Here is a 25,083-nt window from a genome sequence, read left to right as displayed (position 1 = left end):
ATTGATTACCACCAATGACATTCTTTCATCTTTCCAAGGGGGTTTCTACAGCACAATAAGCACTATTGATCAGGTCTTTCAATTTTTGCTTTCATATTGGAGGGTACTGGTAATCGGCAAGGGCAGCATGTATGCTGCCTTTGTCCATCCCAAATTGGCTTTTGATTTAGTCCCCCGCAAGAAGCTATGGCTGGTCCTTTGTGAGCTGGGTATGCCACCGGATCTGCAAACCTTTTTATTAATTTGCCTGCATGAAGGCAATTCACCAAAGCGGTGTTTTGGCCCCCACTCTGCTTTCCATATTTCTTAATGATATTATCCACTTTCATTCTTGCTTCCCTACCGAAGCCCCACCTTGGCTGGTATAACATCATTGTTGTTTGCGGGTGACACTCTGTTGATCTCGAAAACACCTGTTGACCTGCAACTTGTGCTGCTCTGCTTTGCGGAGTTTTGCAGAGTTCGAGAACTTGAGATGCAGATCCTCCAACATCGAAACGGAATCAACTGCAAGACACCAGAAGCACCTGTGTTGGAACACTTCAATGAACAAGGCCATTCGGTGGGATAAAATTTGATGCCAGGTTATTGAGGTCTTGAGACAAGATCCACAAGGTGGAATTCATATAAAAAAAACTGTTGGAACTGGAATGCTGGTGGATCGACAGGGTGTGTTTCATGGTGGATGGACTCAACCTTCATGATGAGTTGGTACACTTTGTCACACATGCAAGATAATTCATAACTGGCTTGTGAACTGGTGACCACAGGCTACACTCTATACATGTGTTTATGGGTGTAATTATGTAATAGTGTGCTGTGGCTCTTCTTTGCCATGACATGATTGATTAATATGATTTTCGACTGCAGGAACTGTCACCTTGTACCTACATGGTGCGTTGAGATTTGCCACAAGATGATTCACGCTGCAGATTGGGCATTGTTTTCTTTGTAGTTGTACAGTGTTTTGTGCATGGAAGGTTATGACATCTGGTTGATGGGTGATTTTGTGGTTGGCTATTCGATAGTTAGCATATGGTATACGCCTCCAGCACATTGCATGTTTGGTGAAACGTTCCAGGTTGGTGTGTTTTACTTAACAGCATGCAACTGAGGGTTTGTTCCGATGCGCTTATATGGGTATGGTATATTCAGCAGCATGCAGCTCTTTCCCACTTACCTTCCTTTGAGCCCATCACAAGTGTGTTTCGCATTAGCAGACTGTTTCGCTGGCTTCGTTTTTCATGTGGGGCTATTCATGATATTATTGCGTCAAAACTTCTTCGAGGCAACGCTACAGCAGCCCGCAGTCACGCGTGCGCTGTGTTCTACTTGCCTAATTACCCTGACTCAGGATTTTCCTACTTGATCCGGTGTGGATTACTATCTGTGCACCCCACACAGGGAGTCTTAACCATATACTGTTTGGGACACACTTCTCACTACATGTGGGGATCTCTTACCGTCCTCTGAATTTGAGATGGTACATTGATTTGTCTTACCCCACACTACATCAACCTGAGTGAGATTATTTGATCATATGGACTTTTTGATCGCTATTATGATTCCTGAGTCTCACTGTTTCTGTCGTATTTAATGACATGAGGTTACATGCCCGAGTTATCTTCTTTCTTATAGCCTTGAAAAAGTCATATTACTGATTGAGAGTACTGACAAAACACGTGTCGGCTGTTTCTTATCAACTCTAATTTTATGGATATTCAAATAAAGAAAATGAAAATATGAACTTTTGTGCTCCTTTGTCGTGTCCAAAAATTGAAATCATAGGATATATACAGCTTAAGTGTTGTTGAGACTTATTAATCTTTTTTGTACATGTGCTCCAGGATTGTGCTCTCTTTGACCTCTTCTCTTTGATTATACATTTGTCAATCTTGTGATTGTCATTGGTCCCTCTTGGTAGTGGGGGATAGTGTCCTACGTAGCACTCCGTCTTTAAAAACTAAAGATTTTTCACTTATCCAGTATTGTTGTTCATCCTACTATTATTTGTGTATGTGCGGTCTCTTCCAATTTGGATACACCACTACTGTTCTCCTTATGTATATATGGGTATGGTATATTCAGCAGCATGCAGCTCTTTCCCACTTACCTTCCTTTGAGCCCATCACAAGTGTGTAGCACTTTCCAGCATGCCTCGTTGTTGGACTTAGTTTATCCATTGTTGATTTACCTTTGATATTGAACTGCATGGGTCTTCAAATAGCAAATATGCATTCAATGTTTCATTCGGACTCAGATTGGTCTAGTTAGGAAAGATAGATTTTGTCTTCAGTGTTTCTCAATTTAGCACTTCTTAAAGTAGGCTAGGACTAATGGTCTATGTACTCTACCCTGTAGGTTGCTATGGGTCCTTTGCCCTGATGAAGACCCCAGGTGAGTCTTCATAAGGTTGTCAAAACGTTGACATTCTATGGGCCTACTCATATCTTTAATTTCAGAATTTCCAAACTCAAATGCCTATATCATTGGGTTTGTAGTTTATGTATTTGTGTATCCATGGACAGTAGCCCAGTGTACATATTGTAAATATTTATTCTTTACACGTTTGTTGTGTTCTATGGCTCATTGTACTGCACTTGCAGTGTGCCGTCACTTGGAGCACCTACTTTTGTTTACATTGGATGTACAGTTCATAACCTTGTGTTTGATTGTTTAAATATAAATCAACCATCATCATTTGTGTTGGTACCTGTCTTTCTTTGTTATGTATTGTGACTTACCTATTGCCAGAAATATTGTTTCAAGTATTTCCTGGTGGAACACTTTCGTATTTGTAACTTTCTAAAAGTGGCATTTTCAAAATTGTAATTTAAAATCCGACTTTACCATAAGTTAGGATTTCATATTTTGGTTCCAGATACACCAGACATAAACTGGTTACCTATTCACATTTGGAAATGACACCTATAAAATGTAATAAGGTAACACCAATGTTATCCTATTGGAGAAGTAGGCCTTGCAGTAGTGAAAAAAGAATATAAGACTTTTTTACTATCAGGACATATAAAACTCAAACATACATGTCCTACTTTTTATATTCATTGGATCCTGACCACTGGCTGTCCGTGGCCCCTTCTAGGGGTGACTTGTATGTATTGAACAGGAAGGTTTGGGCCTGGCAAAAGATTTACTTTGGTCTAAGTGGCAGTTAAAAACTGCAAGCACACAGGCTGAGATATTGTAAGTGCTACATAAGTGGGTGGCACAATCAGTGCTGCATGCCCTCTAGTAGCATTTAATTTATAGGCCCTGGACACAGGTAGTGCCACCTTACCAGAGCAATGTAAACTAAATATGCCAATAGTGTGTAAGCCATTTCTACCGTGTTTTGAGGAGAGAGCACAAGAATTTGAGCACTGGTTAGCAGTGTTAAAGTGTGCAGAGTTCTAAAATAGACAACAAAATCGGTTCAGAATATAGAAGGGTCAAGGCAAAAGGTTTTGGTAGGACCCTGCAGAAAGGATCAAGTCTAACACGCACTTACATATTACACTTTGAACCAGTTGACAATAGTTTTCGAAAAACACTTCCAGACAAATACAGATGGTAAAACATACTCAAAATAGAGGGAATGAAGGAACAGCAGAAAAACATAAATCTCAGAAAACACATAAATGCATTGAAATACAGTATATGCACTGTTTTCATTGATAAGAAATTGATTGCATACATATAAACAGGGACAGACTGGCAAAGACACCCAGGCACGGTTGATTGCAGCTCATACTTCACCTTCCAAGTATACCACAATGGACAGAAGACGGGTCAGTTACTAAATCATTCTGTACCAGATCCTAGTATGGGGATGGAAACCAGGCCATCCAGCCACAACATCAAAGGGTGCAGCAATGTAGTTTGAAGTACAGGATATGAAAGCAGGCTGAACCTCCATAACATGAACTAGTCAGAGCTCTTGGGGCCATGCATGCCTGATATGGACAACAAGCACAATGTATTGACTCATTAGGGGAATCCCTGGATGCCAACATCGGCTTCCACACAGCCATCTCTCCCTTCTGAAGATAGTAGCACATCTAGAAACTCATAAGCCACTGACTTCCCCAACACATGACCACATTTACAGTAACCGCAAAATGAAGCGCAACATCAGCATGCAAATGTGATGTAGTCCTGTGTATACTCATCTGCTGGACTAGGTGCTACGATACTGTGGCGGAGTATCACTGTTCGTACTATGGAGACACATTACACTTAACCTACAAGGTTGCTTGGTACGTAGATGTAAACTGGACCCAGCATCACCAACAAAACAAAACCTTATAGTTGTTATGATCCAAACTCCATACATGTCAGCAGTACAACTAATGACTTGTCGGCCCCTATATTAGCATAAATGGTAGAGTTTGAATGTGTAAAACGTTACTTGAGCTTTCTTCACATGGATAATATACACCTATATGCACTTATCCTCTTGCAGTACTCACGCCTTTCTGCAGATTGAACGGTGCAAGTTTCTAGAACATTTTTGCGAGATGCAGCTTTGCAGTTTGTACAGCAGTGTGGCAAGATTGCCATGAACCTCAGTGAAGGCGATCAGAATGGTCCAAGGCTGTATCAAAATGCAGCAGTAATTAAGGTTCAGGGGACCTCCAGGCCCCGGTGAGCTTCACCTACCGCAAAATTGATGGTTATAGCCCTGTTTACAGCACTATCAAATGATACAGTAACTCACACTGTAAATCAAATAAGTATTTAATATACTGAAAGTTTGTCAACCCTTCTGCTTCCTATTTTCAGGAATTCCGCAGTCATCCTTCTTGCCGCAGCCTCTTTTCACTCCTTTTCTAAGCCCTTCTCTAATTCTCCTTTCCTAATTCATCACCTGCCATTTCTGCTCCTGCCACCTTCTTCCACTCAGCCACACTCCCTCCATTTTTGTATTCACCTCTTCTCCTTTTTCCCTGAGACTTTTTCCCATTTCTCCTTTAATTTTCTCACCTCTTCAGCCATCTTTAGTCTTTCTTCCTTACTTTCCACCATTTAGCTTTAGCCATTGTTTCTCCCCTCTGCCCATGTTTTGCAGTCTTTGTCCATTTTTTTTCCATCAGCCATATTGCATCATTATCTCCCCTCAGCCACTAACCATCCGTTTCATCCTTTAATTGTTCTCAATCGTTTACTCCTGGGGTTCCTTTTCATCTTCAGCCTCTTGCTGTTGCAGAACCGGTTTCAGCTACCCACTGGGTTGAACACCACCAGTGACAGCTACAGAAGAGACGGTACGATTGTAGTTTCTGTATCTTTGTGCATAGTTCATTTGCAGGAACACACCGCAGGGCATACAGTTAAAAAAGAATTTAAAATAGCTGAAAAAAGGAATAATTGTCAGTTTAAGCGGTAGGTACACTACTTTTAATTTTGGCAGTTTGTAGTCCAACCCGATAAACCTGGGGATACAGTGTGACAGAGTTATACAGCAGAGGAGTGAGGTCTGTTCCCATGAAATACAGAAAAAAATGTGCACAAAAACACAGGCTCACTATAAGGAAATTCGTGTTTTCAGGCTATGACCTTCTACCGGTGTGACGCCCGCCACGCTGGTAAATGTAGTGTACTCTCCTACTTTCATGAACTTCGCTGACAGGCACAGTGGGAAATCAACTTGCTGCGCACCAATTGTACTGAGTGGTACTGAGCGGGGGCAGGGGTGTCACAACCCTTTTCATGTGGTCAGTTAAAGGGCTTCATCTCAACCAAAATCAGGTGCTTTGGGGGTCCTCCTACCGCTGGTGACACTGCGCCACCTGTATGCAGTGCATAATTTGTAACAAAATAAGTGGCAGGGTCCGAGCCGGGGGGCCACTGCCGCTTTCTCCTCCCATTGCCCCAGCCAGTGTTACCAATGACAAATACTAACCATCACACTGCTACCTACAAGTGTGACAACTCAGACTATCCCAAGCCTCCAGAGGTATGAATGAATGGCTAGGGTTGCAGGTATTTGTCAATTTTAATGTATCCTGAATTAAGAAACAACTGTTGTTGTGCTCAACTTAAAATTAGGAAGACAGCACCACCACGTGGCAGACTGTCATAAGCACAAGTGATGACAATTAAGGGCAGGTCCCCAGTACCGGAATCCACGGGCTCAAATTAAGCACTGGCTGCATCACTCTTAGCTACTAACGTTGCACAATATCAGGGCATTTTGACAAGCTCTATCGCCACCACAAAGTCACTTCCAGTGGTGTTGTGATGGCGATTGAGGCCTTGCCTTATTTATAAGGCAGCGTTAAGCCACTTAATAAGGCTTAATGCTGCCTTGTAAATAAGACATGCTGTGTTTAGTGTGAAAGGGGAGGGCAATGGGTGTTTCACACCCATTGATTTTGACGCTACCCCCAATTTACAAAGGAAGTGTAAATAGGCGGCAGCGCTACATTTAAGACTAGGGAAAACCTGGTCTTAAACAGACAAAATGAGAAGTAATTCTTTATTTTGTCCTAGTTTTTGCGTTTTTGTGTCCTACCTTGTGCAGCACACATAGAAACAGCAAATTGACTATGGTTGTTTATGTGCAGGAAGATCCTCCTTCTTGCACATAAACAATCATTTTTTTTTTAAATAAAGCTGTTTTGCAACTTGTGTGTTTGCTGCATTAAGCAGCACAAATAGAGGTTACAAAACAGTATTTAAAGATTGTTTGTGTGCAGGAAGGGGGAGCTTCCTGCACATTAACAATCTCCCCTGCCCACAGACACCCTTGAATTATGGTGCAAGGGTGCCAGCATTGGCACTGGGCTGCTAAATTTAGCGCCAGCATAGGGGGAAACACAGGGCTGTACCACATTCTTGTGAATATGGAGCAGCTCTGCATTTTGGAAGTGGCGGAGTGTGTCGTGAGCCATCTTGGCTTAATGACATTCTTTGCCACTTTCATTGTAAATATGCCCCATAGTATGTTACAGTGGTATGGCTTTCCCACCAAGGCACATGGCTGTTGACATTCTTTTTAATGGAGTTATCCTCAGATTTGAAGGTGTTAAACGCGATGCTATGCAGAGCATGGCTTTCACACAAAGGCATCTTGGCACGAAGACGACACAAATCTGAGAAGGCTACAATTTACATAGTCTTTATTAGTGAAAAAGATGGGGTTTTAAGGCTTTCTGAAATGTTGACAGATTAGATTTGGACCTAAGGGAAGTAGTAAAGAATACTATTTGGAGGCAGCAGCTACATGGAATGCACTATACTCAACTGATCATTTGGCTTTTGGAACCTGAAGAAGAAAATAATCCAATGCCCAATGGATAAGGCTGGTACCAGCTATGATGATATGACAAGGGAAAAGCTTCCAATAATTTACAGCTTTTGAATCAGGCAAAGGGATTTAAAAAAACACATGTTGCTTTACTGGTAGCCATTTTAAAAAGATGCAATATGGGGCGATATAATATCTTCTCGCCAAGACTAGAATCAGCCATGCTGCACAGTTCTGTCACTGGACCTATTGAAGTTAAAAGTTCAATTGATATATTGCTCCAATATTATTTTGGAGGTAAAAAAGATCCAACCTCCATTTGAACGGAATGTAGTAATGACCAGTTTAACTGGTATTGAGAATGGGGGCTGGATGAAAGCATACTGTCCTTTGGCAAGGGAAGCTCTAAACGAACTTCACAAAGCTAGCTCTGAGGGTTGCTAGAAGAGATTACTTTGTGAAGCGAATTAACTCTGCGGAAAACTCCTGCAAAGACATTTTTAAGATAGTCAGCTCTTTTACCAAGCCTGTAGCACTAGAAAGTAAGATATCACCATCACCTTCAATTTGTGCAAAACTGCTGGACTTCTTTGAGGCAAAAATCTGGAAGGTTTACGACGCCTACACGACTAGAAGGGACACCATCAAATCCGAAGCCAAGGATTCCCTCAATGGGGAGGTTTCCTTGTATGATTTCCTCTCCATCTCACTTAAGGAGTCCTTGGCAGAAATCCTTAAATGCAAATCAGGGTCCCCAAAAGACCCCTAAACTGTGGTGAGCACTCGCACACATTCTTAATCCCACCCTGAACCACCTATGGAACAGCTCATTTATTACCGCCATCTTCCCGGAGTCGTGGAAACAAGCTTTGCTTCTACCCCTCTTGCTGATCCGGGTGAACTTAACAACTACTGCCCGATCTCCCTTCTCCCTGCACCAGCTAAGATGTCGGAAAAGTTGGTCCAATGACAACTTACTAATTTTATTGACAGTCGCAACATTCTTCACGAAACACAGTCTGGATTTCAAGCAGGCTTCAGCACAGAGACAGCTTTGCTGGAGGTGGCTGAGTCTTTAAGAATGTCGGTAGACAGTAGTGCAAGTAACTTACTGGGCGATATTCATTGATCGGGAGAATTGCAGACATCAGGGAGCCAACTTATCAAGGTTGGGCTGCCCGGAGGAGTTTTACTCGAGCGTGACTATAGACTATTCATTTTCTTAAAGACACAACGCACGGTTTCCATGAGGACAGGGATACTTTGATGAGTCTGCAGGGCTGAGAAATGACCAGGTGCTTTTCAGCCATGTATATGTTCAGTTTGCAAGCTACTTTTTTTTTACGGTGCGCAACACAGTGGTCGTCATTCACTTGGCAGGGACAGTGTGACTGTGCTGATTTTGTTGGACCAAGATTGAGAATGTACCAGGCGCGTTTATTATATACGATTGGCTTGTACACCACTTCTTGACTTTGCATACTTTTTTGCTTTTTCATTCTTTTGGACACCTGAGGTTCAACTACTATACGGCCCCAGTGACTTCTGACTTGACTCGCGTGATTGCCTTGAAAAAGTCTGAATACATATTATTGTACAGACGAAACATGTGTTGGCTTGCATCTATTGCTGGGAACTTGTTATAGAGAAATAAAGAAGACAAATTGACGTCCAGTGTGGAGAATCTATTAGAACACAGTACCATAGTCATTTAAGAACTGTTCAATTGTCTCAGCAATATAATTGTATTTACTTATACCCTAGATTTTGGGCGAATAGCACGAAATGTGACTGGATTAGGGAGTCCTACTGTTATTTACTTTTCAGTTAAAAACCTTAAACGAACTACACATTCCACAAAATTAAGACGGGATCTAAAGTTTTGAACATAAGAGTTTCAACCATCCAGTGTTGGCCTGAATCCAAAGTTACACATTCTAGAGCATTTCTATTTATCAAAACAAGACCACTGTGTTCAGAAGTGGTGCAGGTAAAAACCGACAGATTGGTAGGAAATAATTCATTGAGAATAGGACTGCTGTCTTCCCTAATGCAGTTTTTGCAAGACATAAGAAATCGAGGTGATGTTTGAGCATAACGTCTTTGATGGAATTACAGGGTTTTTTTTTTACACAGAGCTAGCAATAATATCCATACCCAATAATGCATTGGGTGGAACTCTGTCAGAGGATGACACAATTTGCAGGGGTCGTTCTGCACGAAAAATATTTTAAGCCTTTAGTGTTACTGTACTCTGAGAGTTTTGTGGGTAATTTGGTGAATGCAAGCTAAGCAGTGTTTGAAAGAATAGACCTTCGTTACCTCTGGATGGAACGAGTAATGGACACCATGCCTGTGGTATGGACCGGCATGCAAAACACAGGGCACACAGTTAGAGTCCTTGTAGTGCACAGTCATACACAGAGTTGATTTAAGCACTCATCTTGAGGTCAGCACATGAGGATGGAAGAGAACAACTTAACTTTTCAACAAGATGGCAGATGCGCGTGGCACACAAGTACTCAGTCACAATATGACCCCTAACGTTGAGACGATGTAGAAAAAATATTGTGGGCTCCACTATTAATTTGGGGAGTTCAGAACATACTTAGAAAAAACCCCATAACAAGTAAATGCCTCAAAACATCTAATTAAGCAGCACGCTAACACCCCAAACTAGAAACCCAGCTGCCGAATGCATACTGTAAAAAAAAAGACATCTGAGGTAAGGCATTAGAATGATGGAGGATGACTTTCCTTGCCCAGAAATCGTAATTTCTAGTGGATGCTCTGCAATCTTTTCCCTTACTCACGTTTTTCAGGTCATGTTATATTATAGTTATGTTATTTGTATTTGTAAAGCACACTATCACCTGTGAGGGTAACCTGGCACTGAGCAGGAGTGTGTGACTACCCTTACCAAGGTCATGCCATCTCCTTTTAGTCAATAATGTTCATTGGTGTTAGTAAGTCACTATTGACTTGCTAACTAGAGCACATTATTTTGCTCTTGGTATGAGTTTAGCTACATGAACCTTAGTATACTCAGGAACTATGTACCAGATTTTCCTAGCTCCTGTGAAATGATTGTCATTGTGCTCATCAATAGATCTGCTTAGCAGAAGCTCCAGGGCCAAATATATGGAAGTGAAATTTCAGCTGGTTGAGTCTTCCAACCAGATTGCCTGCAGACTCACTATAGATAAGCCAAGATCTGGAACCTTTCTCAAAATGAGGCATCAGTAGGTATTATGAAAAACACACAGAGATGGTGTATCAATTTCGCAATATCAACGATACTATTTCATGTGAACTGCCACTAACCTGTACAAGATACGGGTTTCTTTTGTTGTGTAATTCTTCATAAATCAGAGAGAAATTTAGAGATTATGTATGCAAAAACAAACTCTAATAGGAAACCCACTGCCCTAACAAACACTCTACATCCAGGGTTCGTCCATCTGAAACAACACACTCATTGAGATAAGGCAAGACTCATCTTGCATACAAAACCTACCCGAAAACTCATCTACACCTGAAACAGTTTAAGAAATCATGAAGCTCGAACGCTTTGGATGCTGAGTGCGTGCTGGAGCCATCCTCGACAACGGCACTCAGAGGCGGTGGATGGTTCCAGGACGTCCTAGCACTCATCTCTGGGGAAAGCTCTGGTGCTCCACCGCTGGCTTTAGCTCCCCTGCCTGATGCCTTCACCAGAGAAGATAGTAGAAGCGATTCTGCTGCCACCATCTCCCACTCCTTTCTCCCGGCGTTTTGATTACCCTAGTGCACGCACAGCACACCAACATCATCAGGAGGTGCCAGGGACAGGCTAAAAGCCATTCGCTTCTAGCACGGTTCAGCAAGAGGACATCCCAGGAAGGTAAGTCCTCTGCTGGGGGAGATCGGGAGGGAAAGGAGATACTAGTGGAAAAGGAAGAGTTTTTCCTTTCCCTCCTTTCAGTGCATTCCTGCTACAGGATCAAAGGTGGGACCACAATCACGCAGCAGGAATGCACCCACTAAACACCAGGGATGTCTTTTTGCCATGAGGAGTTGCACCTTTGGGAAGGGTTGTGCCCCAATTTTGGGGAACATGTGTTGCCCATTTTACGCCCGCACCTGGGGGCGGCTCAGCTGTTTTTAAGACAATCTGCCCCAAGGTAGGGCGGAAAACCACTTGATATCAGGGAGTTTAAGTATGTTGGGAAGCGGTCCCTTGTGCAAGGCTCACCTCCCATTTGGAAATCGTAATCTCTTTGGTTTTCCATCCCCTTCCTCCCCCTGGGGACAGATCAGCCTTTTAAAACATGTCTCCGGACAGCCACTGCAGCCTGTAGTGCAGTTTTAAACTGCCATTTCCACCTGGTTAAATAAACTTTTTTGCCAGGCCTAAATCTTCTTATTTAATGAATTACCACCCCTAAAGTAGGTATAAAGGTTCATAGAGCAGGGTGCGTTGCTTCTAAGAAGCATGACACGTGTTCTTACGTTTTACATGATCTGGCAGTGAAAAACTCCAAGAGTCATTTTTCACTGTTGTAAGGCCTATCTCTCCCATTTACTTACACAGGGTTACCTTATTACATTTAAAAAGTGATACTTTTAGTTTGGGAGCTCTTCACTTAAATTAATTGTAATTTGGTATTCTCTTCAACGGTGAAGTTGAATTTAAATTCACAATTCTGAAAATGCAGCTTTTAGAAAGTTAAGGTAGGTAAAAGTGGCAACAATTTTTCATTACTTTGTGATGCCTGAGAATGACATCTCAAATAGGCTGAATTATACTTAATATACAGAAAATATTTAAAGACAAATAGAATCAATCATGTAGGCCAGTGTATATGCTTTTCAGAATTGATTTTGAATCAAACAAAGGAAACCCAATGACCATCTGCGAAGTTCTCCATGCTACTCCACCGCATACCTAACTCTTCCCACAGAACTATGAGAAGGTAACTTTCAGCTAGACTAAAATGGTCCCTTTATCTGACCCGTGCCCCATTGCAGTTAGCCTGAACGTGTGAATTTCTCCTGATCAAGCATGACCAGATGGTGGTGAGTGGTGCTTTGTGCTTTTAAGTAAGTAAACGTTTTCTAAAGCGCACAATTGCCAAAGGCATCTTAGCGCTAATCGTTCCTGCTACTGAAAACAGAGGAAGAAAGAAAAGCCCAGATTTAAGGGGCTGAAATATGAAAAAAAAAGTTTTTAAGAGTTTTCTCAAAGAAGGTAGATTAGACTAGAACCTCAACATAAAAAGGTAGAGAGTTCCACAGCTTGCAAGCCAGGAAGGAGAAGCTTCTCCCTCCCAATCTTGCTTTCCTTTTTCTGGGGACAGCCAAAAGTTTTGCAGTGCCTGACGTTAGATTCCGATTAGTCATATGCCAATGCAAGATTTACTAAAAACCTTCAAAATGTATATCTACGGTTCTACTAGTTGGATTTTTGTTCTAGTATCATTTTATTTATTGGCATTTACTCTATTTTTCTAAATTGGATTGGGACTTATCTTGGGTTGTTTTCACTTTACTCCTATTTGTGTGCTGCATAAATACTTTACACTTCTCTAAGTTTAGCCTTACTGCTTTGTGCCAAGGTATCAGAGGGTTAAGCACAGGTTAATTTAGAGACTTTTGTGTGTTCACCCTGACAATGATTGTGGTAATTGCCTGAGTGGGGCTTCGAACACCTCAAACAATAACCCCATTCTTACATTAGAGTACACATATTCTACAAACAGTACATCCATCAGCTCCACTATGACTGGGACTATACACTATTTCCTGCTAGGTATGTTGTATCTTTTTTGTTTTCCTTGTAGCACATTGACATTTTGTATTGATTTCAGAGTCTTTTATTTCAACATTTACTGATCATGTAAGGCTAGTTAATAATACAAACAGAATAATGTATCTCAAAATTCATACACTACATCTTTGGTGGATAACTATAGGGCTTGCATTAGATATAGGAAGTAACACTAAAACCTCTGATTTACAGACAATTTTGGAAATCTGAAAGATATTCGAATGCCCGCTATAATGGTGGTCCAGAACACGGCAGCAAGACTGGTTATGGGGGCACCAGCTAGGACCCCCTCCAAACCCCTGCTCAGGGAGCTGCACTGGCTCCCAATAAGACAGCGCGTCGATTTTAAGATCTGCTGCACGGTCCATAGATGCATCTATGGCACAGGTCCTAAATACCTGTCTCAATCTTTGGTGCCATATCAGCCCAGTAGGTCCCTTCGCTCAAGCAGTCAAGCCTTGCTAAAACCCCCGCCCACAAAGAAGTCCAGACAAGGAGACCGGGCCTTCTCCTCAGTCGGACCTGCCCTATGGAACAGACTGCCCCTTGAAGTCAGAACAACTACTAATCACCTATCCTTTAGGAAAATACTAAAAACTATCCTTTATCAAGAGGCATTTCTGTCCATCTAATTAATGTTCCTTATTCACCGACTGAGTTTCCTACTGCTGGCACAGCGCGGAGATACCCTTACGGGATTGATTCTTGCGCTTTAGAAGAATTTAAATAAAATTTAAATAAATGAATTCTGCTCTACATTGCGCACTTCATTCGGATATCAAAGGATCTTCTACTACAACCCAGCTCTAAAACAGTCAATAATATTTAATTAGGAATGATATTTGTTATGCATTCAGCAGCGTTCTTTTAATCCAAGTGCATTACCACATTTTAAAATCCGTAGTTTTTATTTCTAGCAGCATTTTATATATAAAACATTCATATTAATAAATGTCTTTCCACTTTTCAATCACTTTTCCATATTCATTGAGAACAAATTGGACAGCTTGTGGTTATACTAAAAACGGTGACAAAAAAAATATAAAAGTTTCTGGCATCTGAAAAGAATGCAGTGAACTTCATTTTTTGGTCCATTTTGCTTTAAGTAAAATAATTAATTCACCATAATTTATTCCAGAACATAATGCCATTCTGCACAAATAACATTACATCTTCAGCCACACATCCATAACCATCCCAAGTCGGAAGTACTGAATAAGATATAAAATTGATATTTATATTGTGAATTTACATGTCAAATATATAATATATATGCATACATTCATATATATATAGTATACATGCAGATAGGCAGAGTGTGATGTTCTATTTATTTTCCACTGTTGAGTTTGGGTGGGGCCATGAGGTGAAGCCTATAGAGGGTCATGATCCCGTTCCCTCTACTGAGCATAGGTAAATATACCTTCAGTGCATCTACAAACGTTCTATGCCAATACATTGTTTCATGTGTATGTGTAATAAAAAAAGATATTTAACAAAAATCATTATGCAAATGTTTAAATGTGTGTAGTGCGGTAACATTACATTGGCCTTGTGACCATTAGGAGAATTGTTTGTGTGTGCAAAGTAACTGCAACATTCAATCTGTAATCAGGACACCATGTTTATCTCATGTCAAGCGTGCTCTATTGGGTTTAAAAGGAGTTTGATCTTTGCGCTGTCATAAATTCTGTGACACTGTTTCGTACTACAGTTGCTCTAACTACACGTGTTATTGGACCACATTTATTTTCACTGCCATGGCATACATACAAATCTTTATGGAGAGAAACTGTACTACAAAATCAATTTTTGGAACAGATAGGTGTTGCAACTCTGAATGAAATTGGAGACGATTTTGCATAATTGGGCTCCTTCGACCTCTTATGAGAAATTATATGATGAGATACTAAGACACCCATATTGGACAAAAAAATAATTTAAATCTCTTGTTCACAGTACTTGCAAAAGAAAGGTCCTTCAACACTGCTTCTTAAACATCTCCCGGAGTATTCAATCCCTCCATACGAACGTCCGGCCACTCAAGTATATTTCCTTTACCTTTCTCACAGCATCAGTGCCAAAACACAAGCAGCATCTACAAAAGGTTAGGCAAAATCAAGGCCTCTGGTTGCTTCTCCTGTGACTATGCCTGCTTCCTCGCGTGAGCAAAGCCCTGCAGCATATCGATAGGAAGCGGGAAAATGATGGTGGAATTATTCTCTGTGGCTACTGTCGCCAGGGTTTGCAGGTAGCGTAGCTGCAGCGCCGCCGGGGACTCGCTGATCACGAGGGACGCCTCCTTGAGCGCGCGGGAGGCGTTCATCTCTCCCTCAGCTGAAATGACCTGAAACAGAGACGTCACAATCAGCCAAGAGATTGCCCAACTTCACCGCTTGCAAATGAAGCACAAAGCATATACAGTAGGCACAGAGCAGAATTGGGACGTTTAATTTCAGTATTTTTCAAAGAACTACATTTTGTGTCTTCAATAGATGTTTTCAATAGTACAGTGTAATAAATCCAGTTTTTTTCTTGAATTCTTAAATACTCGAACTTCAATCGAGCAGAAATAACAATCAGAACGAAGATACGTTGCAAGCAATTGCTGAAACAGACAGCAAAGATACATTTCCAATATTTACTCAGGCACAGAATAGGCTAACAACTACCAAAAGTAAATAACATGATGCAAGTTCACGGGGTTGTATCCAGTGGTAGAAGTAGGCGGGAACGGAAGGGCACGGCGTGCCCCTACTTCTAAAAATTATTTCACTCCGTTTCCCTACTTCTTACTTTCAAAAAAGCATCACGGGACGGCAAGAATAGTCCGACTTAAAAAGAACGATAACTTTTTTCATTAGATTCCAGGAGCTTCTCGCACTTCTCTGTGAACTCCAGAGGCTGCAGCAGTGGTGAACGGGGCAGGAGCGGTGAACGGGGCAGGAGCGGTGAACGGGTGAACGGGGCGGGAGCGGTGAACGGGGCGGGAGCGGTGAACAGGGCGGGGGCGGTGAACGGGGCGGGAGCGGTGAACGGGGCGGGAGCGGTGAACGGGGCAGGAGCGGTGAACGGGGCAGGAGCGGTGAACGGGCAGGAGCGGTGAACAGGGCAGGGGCGGTGAACAGGGCAGGAGCGGTGACGGGCCAGGAGAAGGGAGGGGGCAGGGGAATTGATAAAGTAGGAGTGTTAATCAAGCATGAGCAGGAGTACTGACTAGACAGGAGCAGTGAAAGGGTAGGAGCAGGCGTTTCCCAGGGCGACTTGAAGGGTAGGGGGCCAGTTTAGTTTGGGAGGTCCGGTTTTGTACAAGTGCAGGAGATTTAAAAACACTGCAAAGTTCTTTGTATATTCAGCAGATTTCGGTCAACAATACAAGTGCCAAGATAAGTTTAGTGATCAATGTACCTGCTGGAGAGAGATGGGAGCATGTTTTATCTAGTGGCTGTTTTACTCATCCAAGGTAGTGCAGAGGGGTAATATGCCTGCTGCAAAGAACATATACCATGCATATCAAAGAGCAATATGTTAAGTGCATAGTTCAGTGGGTACTGCTATGTGTTCACTTCCCGAATGAAAGGACACTTGAATACATATGGCCTGGCAGTTCGGGCTGGACTGTTCCCATTGGGTGGAGGATCAAGACTGATTTGCAAATGGCTGGGTCCAAACTGGAATGGCATGGTGAGCAAAGAAACAATGGATTTAGGCCCAGATCTCTGTACTGGGGTGAATGTATGACATTGTTCTGCATTCTGTCCACCAGTTGTTCTTTTTTGCTATATTATGATTGAGTAGCTAGCTGGCTGACATGAATATAAAGGAGCCTTTGTGGGTTTCCGTGAGTCTAGATTCTCCTGAAGAGTCCCTTTCTCTTCTGAGCCCTGCTTAACACAAGTGTACAGGAGGAGCCCTGTATTCCTGACCTCAATGTTTGAGACAAAAAATAATCATGGATTTCTGAACAATGAGAGTAAAAGTATTAAGGTAACATGTTGTTCCTGCTTATATTTCACACGCTTTACATAAACCTGTATTCCCTATGAGTGTTTGCTTTTTCCTGAATTAAACCTCAAATAAACACGTTTATCCATAGTTTTAATTAAATAACGTTATAAGCTGTAACTGGTCAGCGAAATGCTAAATGTACAAAAAATTGGTATTTCTAGCCACACCCCTGACTCCTCCCACTGATTCAATCTTCGGTTATTCCCGCCCCCTTATTCTCCACCTACAGTTCCCCTACTTTTTAGGTCGAGGACCGTCGCACTGCATAATCTTTCTTAGAGGGGGTTGGAACCCGCCCCTCTTCTCCATTGGCTGGCTTCCTAAACAGAGGCCAGCCATTGGAGGAGAGGGGCGTCACTCGATTCAAGCCCCGTCTTTTCGGATTCGGGGCGTTTTTTTTGCGTCCTTTCTATCTGTGACTTCATCTGTCACTCAGCAAAAAACACGCCCCCGATTCCGAAAATTTCAGACCTTTGCGGCAGCCATTTTTTGTTGTTGTTGTTGTTGTTGTCAGGAACAGCCCCGCTGCCATTCCAGGTAAGTTTTTATTTTTTTCTTGTTTTCCTTTTGCGGTGCTTTCGAAAAGCAGTGTAGTAAGTACATTTATCTGAGGTTTCTGTGACATGGGCACTCAGGGATGCTTTATGAAGTGACCGGCCTCTGTGGCGGCGGCAGCAGCTTGGCCCTCTGTCCTCAATCACTAGAGGGCAGAGAGGACGCCCAGAGCAGGACGGGCTCACAGCGATCCGAGGCGGGCAGGGGCCGGGAGCGAAAGCTCTGCTGCAAGACTCAGCGCTGGCACCAGCCGCTGTAACCCTCAGAGGCACCCCCATGAAGGGTCAGTCCGCCAGGAGAGGGCAAGGCGCGTGCCGGGCCCCCGGCAGCCCTGCCACAGCCTGAGCGATGCGGTGCCCGCCAAGCCGCCCTTGATCATGGAGATTGAAAACATTGTGGCCAACACGGTGCTGCTGAAAGCCCGAGAAGGTGAGCGGGGCAGGAAGCGGTTCCACCTCGGGTACGTGGAGGACTCTCCAGATCCGCGCTCCCGGAGCGAAAGCGGGGTGCCAGGGAGGGACACAGGGGTTCGAGTCCTGCTTTCCTCCTGCAGCCAGAGCCCAATCTCCTGGCTGCAATATGCAAACTAGTGTCACTGGACTGGAGTACTGGAGTGGGGGGACAGTACCAGCCCGGCATCTGGGACCTCACATCTCGGGGGGTTCGTAGCCCTCTCTGGAAGGTCTGCAGGCTGCATCCCCGAGCAGGGACCCGGTGGCGTGTCCGTGTGTGATGCGCATACATAATGTACACAGTCCGAGGGGACTCCGCTGCCACAGTGTCTGAATTCTCATCTGGGTTCTTGGAGGGCTGCTAAGATTGTGCTTACTCCGGGATGGGTCCGCACTGGCAGCAGTTTTCCCAGGACCTTAGGCACACCTTTCACTTCTCTATCCACCCTTCTCTCGCCTTTACTTGTTGACTTCGCTTTCCTTGGGTTTTTTCCGATCCAGTCTAGTTGTATCAACCTCACAGTTGCTTAATTCCACCAGGGTGCCACAAAAAAAACGTCCCTGGCTGAAATATCATATAAAGGGTCGGCCTTACTGCCGGGACTCGGGAGAGGTTATAGACACTCATATAATGATTAAAAGTGAAATCCAGGGAAAAGTATTTGTTTGGAAAAAGTCCACCGTACCCATTTGTAAAGCCTGATTTTGTCTGCGACTGGCGTTGAATTTATGGAACATTAATTAATGTGTGTATAAATAGTGTCATTATAGCGCTATTAACTTATCAAACACGGGATTTAAACTACAGAATGTTTTCACACTATTTTCATTGTTAGATGGGGGTTCGAAAACAGCTTATTTTTGGCATCCTCTGGCATACAAGGCACTTAGAGATGCTTATTTCATTTATGATGAGGGCCTGCGGGTTATGTTCGCTGAGCCAGCTTGTGTGCATGCTGGCGGTACTCCGTGCATAACACCTCCAGCCATGCACATGTATCATTGGAGGAAAATAAAACTGCTCACATGGGCAACTCTTGAAGACAGGAATCCCCTCGCTGAGCATGTGACGTGAGACTGTCTATCGTGCTTGGTAACTTTACACGTATCCCTATAAGTGAGAGCCCAGCGCGTGGCATTGGAACGACACCCGTGAGCAACCCCCGGCGTGGGCTTTCTTCTACTGTCCTAATTTTTGACACTTTCAAATTGCAAGGACTGTCTGCACCGCATAGAGTATGTTCAAGAGGCCTGGAGAGTGAGGCGTGCAGAAGCGCCGGGTGGCACGGTTCTCTTATAGGTAAAGCGTGGACCTGCCTGCAGCGGCGAAGGTGATGCCTGCCCTGCAGGTGGTCAGCATGATAGCAGACCTGCAGCTCAGGCTGGACCATGTGTCTGTGTGAGGTTTGTAAACTTCATCCCATGTGCATTCCTTTCTGTACGGCACCATTTCAACACAAAAGAGACTGTGCAGAGGGAGACACAAGGACAAAAGTCCAAGGTTTTGCAAAGTAGCCATCTTCACCCTTAGTCTGGCAACCCAACTTCACTTACCAGGCCAGCAGCTGTATCATAACATTTTTTCTCTTTCTTAACTGTATCCCTCACCACAACATTTTCTAGATGGGTGTAGCTTTGATTTTTAACTCCTGAGGTCCAGGTACCTCTTGTCGAGGCTCGAAGGCGCGTTGCTGTGTGGCGGAGCAGGGATTACTATTGCACCAAGGAGCTGTATGCAGATTGGGAATCCTGGAGGTGTGGGTCATACCAGCAGGCTCTGAGTGGTGGTAGCGATTGTCATGGAATTTGTAGTGTGGGGGGTCTTTGTGTGTGTGGGGGGGCTCTGTGTGTGTGTGGGGGGGGGGCTCTGTGTGTGTGTGGGGGGGGGGCTCTGTGTGTGGGGGGCTCTGTGTGTGGGGGGCTCTGTGTGTGTGTGGGGGGCTCTGTGTTTGTGGGGTGGGCTCTGTGTGTGTGGCTCCGTGTGTGTGGCTGTGTGTGTGTGTGGCTGTGTGTGTGTGTGGCTGTGTGTGTGTGGCTCTGTGTGGATAGCTATTTAGTACGTGGCTCTATGTGTGGGTGGCTCTGTCTGTGTGAGGATGGCTTTGTGTAGGTGGCTCTATGTGAATGACTGTGTGGGTGGCTCTGTGTGGGTGGCTTTGTATCTGTGTGTGGGTGGCTTTGTGTGTGTGGCTCTGTGTGGGTGTAAATGCAATAGGTCATGCATTTGCGAGCGATTAAGATATTGGCATTGTAAACGACAATGCCATTTATTTATGATTAAAAAAAAATGTCACGAGCAATGCCAATAGCTCTCCCTTTAATAATGCAGAGACCATTGCATTGTAAATGCTTGTTTTTCCCCACTTCGACCACTGCCTGAGACCCTCACCCCTCCACTGTCAACTGCTTTCAAAACCCTGTCACCTGCCGGTCTGCACTCGCGTAAAAGGCATTTCTGAACAGACAGGGCCAAGTACACAGGCCATTTAAAACAGGATAACCTTAGTTCAGATATTTTACGAGCCCACGCATTGGTACATGAGTTGAAGGCGCCACAGCGGAATAACAAAGGTCTCGGATGTAAAACGAGCAAAGGCTTGGAAAGGAGAGTGCATTTAGTCCTTGATTCTACTGAATGACTTCCTGAAGTCTTCACGGCACCGATGAGGCAATTATGAGACTTCAAAGCACAAACTGCACATGTTTGGCTCATCTTAAACGATGGCTTGGGGGTTGGTATGAGGTGGCTTTTCCCTTACCACATTTCAATAAACCGTAACAACTCAGCTGCAGAGTCCTTTTGCTGTAAGCCCCCCCCCCCTCTTTCAGCTGTGCATCTAGCCCATTTCCTGTGTGACCTAACATCATTAATAATAAAGGTGTACAATTGACATCGTTATAGAAGTGCATTCACTGTAGAATTAGAGAGTATACACTGTGTGCCTTAATTCATCAAACAAGATTTACTGTTTAATATAGAAGCCATTCACAAAATATAAGAATATGTTTACTCTAGAAGCAACAATGAATTTATATGATGTGTGCACTAATATATTTCATTCAAAATGTAGTTCTTAGCCATACTTACACATGCTTATTAAAGTTTTTTCTGTATGACACATGTAATATGAATCTAAGCACTGACTTTTATATTCATTTGTGTTTAAACGTGCACACGTATATTAAATGTGCACCATTGATTTAATGCTCTAAAATTGCCCCTACTAGGCCTGTTTTCCATAATGCATAAAATACTGTTTTCCATTTCTGCTTGCACGACTTTTTCCTTGCAGATGCGTTCACATACATAGTTTGTTTGAGAATAGATACAACACTTAGCGTTAATGAGAGCCTGAAACTCAACACGGACAAAATTGAAGTACTGAACTTCGGCAGCTACACCTCCCTCTAGAACGACTCCAGGTGGCCATCGGAACTCGGACCCACCCCCATTCCGAAAGATCAAACCTGCAACCTTGGCATCATCCTTGACAGCAAACTCTCCATGAAACGACAGGTCACTGCTTCCACACACTCCATAGAATTTTTAAATGGCTACCCACTGGTACTGAAAAAACAGTGACGCAGGCCCTAATCACCAGCGCTATGGCCTACAGCAACGCACTCTATGCAGGCACCACCGGCGAACTCATGAGAAGACGCCAGATGATCCAGAATGCAGCAGCCAGGCTAATCCTCAACTTACCCAAAAGGACCCACATCTCCCAGTAACTGAGAGACCTCTACTGTCTCCCCATCCAGAAGAGATGCCATTTCAAGCTTATGACCCACGCCTACAAAGCCCTTCACAACCAAGGACCAGCATCAGCATACATGAACCACTGCTCAAACTTTCACCACCCGCTGCGTGGCCAACAGCATGGCCAGCTAGGACGTGTTCCCTCGTAGCTCCGGACGAGCTTCTATGAATCCGACGTAAAACTGGTGCCACAAAGCCCAAAACAGACTTTAAAAGGAGCATTAAGTCACTGTGCCTCCCTGTGAGCTACAACCTGCCAGCTGCACGAAGAAACCAGCCGAAAACAGCGAACCGGAGGCAGAAACAAACCCGGCTGCGGGAATCAAGATGGCGGCGGCGTGCTGAGTGCCTGGATTCTGCCTGGAGAAGGAGAGCGGATCGGGCCGATACGTAGGCGAGGGAACAACAGCTGAGCGCCTTCGGCCGGCTACAAGTCCCTCGCGGATGTGGGGAAGTGGCCTGCGCCTCTAAACGGGACGCTCCTTGGACCAGCAGTATTTGGCGGCGGACCCCGACCGGGACCTCTACACCCCCTCCTGGAGGGCTACGTGGACGCCAACGCCGGACTGTGCCCGGCCGTGGCGTGGGAGGAGTGGAAATGGCACCCGCTGAGAGGGGAAGACCGCACCCGCGATGTACAGTGCGGCGCTCACAGGACCCTAAGGTATCGCCGGCAGCCGGGAGGTGGGGGGAGTATCTGAGCCTCAACAACAACGCGGGCATCAGGATTGCAAACGTTCGCCCAGTATTGTGAGACCCCGCAGGCCTGGTAAGTCTTGGCGAATTGAACAGGCCTACTACACGCCCCCTGCACCGCGGTACTGGCTCTCCCCACCCCCCCACCCCTTGGCCATTGGAACTGGAGCCTGGAGGTGGAACGGAGAGGGATACGGGACCTGGGCCTCGCTGTGGCCAAGGACTGGAGTCTGGATGTGGGCCGAGCTCTATGGACCGGAGGTGGAGGCCTGGCCTGTGAGAACCTGGAGGTGGCGGAGCCTGAGAGGCGCTCGATCAACAAGCTGCATCCGCCGCTTGGCGCTGCGGGACCGGTAAGAAAGAACAAGACAAGGCGAGGAAGAGGCACGATCTAACGAGACACTACGCGTTCCCATGGCGCTCCGTCCGAATATACCGAGGGGAGGGTATATGCCATATGGCCCAGACTCTGTAGGAGACGGCAAGGAGACCGTAGACTGCGAGCAGAGGCCGGGATCCAGGGCGAGGCGCAGACCGAGACCGAGGGTGCGAGCTACGAGGTTCAAGACTCAAGACCGCGGACCTGCAGCGCAGGTGGAGGGAGACATCGGCTCCACGCGGAAGTCACTGCTTGGCGTCACCAACCATGGGGAAGAAAGATACGCTCCCCAAAACTGCCAAACAGGGCCCTATGGATAACTTTGCTGCGCCACGGTCAACCACCGAGGCCGCGCCCACGACAAACGGTGTGCGCTCAGACACAGACCTGTTGATGGCCGCCATCCAAGCGTCCAGGGCCGACATCCAGGAATCCAGGGCAGCGTTGGAGGTTAAAATTGGCGAAGTTGGGTCGGAAGTGACACTGCTGCGGCAAGACTTCCGGAAGTTGACGGACCGGGTGACTACGGTGGAGACACGAATAGGGGAGGCGGAAGACTCGATCTCCACGCTGAGGAAGGATATGGCGGAGCTCCAGGCCTCGCATCGTCAGCTACTGTGGAAGGTTGACGATACAGAAAACAGGGCGCGACGCAACAACCTGCGCTTTGTTGGATTTAGAGAAGGAATGAAGGGACGGACATGGTGGTCTTTCTTCACTCGTTGTTGATGACAACCTTCCCGGTGGCGCAGTTCTCGACCTGCTTCATCATCGAAAGGGCCCATAGAGCCCTATTGGCACGACCACCTGAGGGGGCGAGACCCAGACCCGTCATTGCACGCTTCCTCAACTTCGCAGACCGGGACCTGATACTGCAAGAGTCCAGAAAGCTGGAGGAAATTCGCATGGAGAACGCAACTATTATGATCTTTCCTGACTATAGCCGGGAAGTACAAAAGCAATGCCGTTCATTCGACGCATTCAAAGCAAAGCTGAGAGACATGAACATTACATATATGCTACTTTTCCCAGCGAAACTGAAGGTGATCTACAAAGACAAAGCGCGCTTCTTTAACCATCCGGAAGATGCCTGGCAATGGCTGGAGGAACGACCCATATTCCACAGACAGGAAAACAATAGAGGGGGCGGATCAGATAGGCCGACTCCTCACAGGCCGCAGTGGGAATGGCCGAAGGCCCTGCGACAAAAGGCACAAAGAAATAGGAGACAGACACAGACTACGCCCTACCCGGGACGCACCCAGGTGAACAGACAAAAAGGACAATCGGCATCACCCAGAAGGAGAGGCGCAACGGGATCTAGATTCAGTTGTTTAAGCAGAACCTCCCGCTCGGAAGGAGAAGAGAGAGAAGACTCCAAAGCCCGCTCATCGTAAGAGGAGGAGGGAGAAGCGCACTCCGTCCATCCACTGGAAAAGGCGATCCGAGAGCTAGAACGAGACGTTTCAGGGCATACGAGGGACCCCGTCCGGACACGCAGGACTCGCATTCTTGAACAAGGGCAGCTTGGGCAGCCGAGATTGCAGCTCATCGCTAAGAGGACACGCAAGTTGTTACACCCTCCTTATACCTATTGGTTTCTATTAGTTACAGACTATTTTTGTACGCATTTTTTGCCTTTGACTCTTAAGACTATTTACTGGGGAATGCACTACATGTTTTGCATTGAGTTTGATATAGTAGGTTGAAAGGGAGGGGGACCTCTGGGAGGGCGATAGACCTTCTCCTACTGACAGTTCTGCCTTGCAGAGGGATGGGACTGAAAGGGGAGGGAGGTGGGGTGGGGGGAAAGTGGGGGAGTTCAGCTATGTTGAATCAACAGGTTGGGGACAGCGCAAGGGGGGAGGGCGAGGGAGTTGGGGGGAGTTGGGGGGGAGTTGGGGGGGAGGGGGGAGAGAGGCACTCAACCTGAGTGTCACAATCATCTGTCGGGCAGACACTCGTGAAAGGCAACACATCCCGTCACAAAAAGTCAGAGGCTACCAAACATTACTTAGCACATCACGTCGACCGTTGACTTCTGTCCCACACCGGACACCTTCACAGGAGATACAGGGTCTACCACTTACGCACCACCAGTATGACTATGGGGGATCATGAGAGAGAAGCTGACCACGAGGGGGGCATTAAGGTGATGGCCTGGGCTGCAAGATA

General features: G+C 45.1%; 1 protein-coding gene across 1 annotated transcript in view; it reads right to left on the bottom strand.

The window, feature by feature from the left end:
• Window positions 1–13,081: 13,081 nt before the first annotated feature.
• The window catches only part of STOML3 (stomatin like 3), a 126,176-nt gene continuing 114,174 nt past the window's right edge, over window positions 13,082–25,083 (bottom strand). Inside the window, exons 8-9 of the mRNA XM_086935066.1 lie at window positions 13,802–15,405; window positions 13,082–13,294 (exon numbers count right to left, since the gene is read on the bottom strand). Of these exons, the coding sequence (XP_086791192.1) occupies window positions 15,205–15,405 (201 nt within the window). The 3' untranslated portion in view covers window positions 13,082–13,294; window positions 13,802–15,204. The remainder of the gene's footprint in view (window positions 13,295–13,801; window positions 15,406–25,083) is intronic.

This window comes from Lissotriton vulgaris, chromosome 8 (assembly GCF_964263255.1).
Source record: "Lissotriton vulgaris chromosome 8, aLisVul1.2, whole genome shotgun sequence".
Classification (NCBI taxonomy): domain Eukaryota; kingdom Metazoa; phylum Chordata; class Amphibia; order Caudata; family Salamandridae; genus Lissotriton; species Lissotriton vulgaris.
This window is presented reverse-complemented; position numbering and strand designations above follow the sequence as displayed.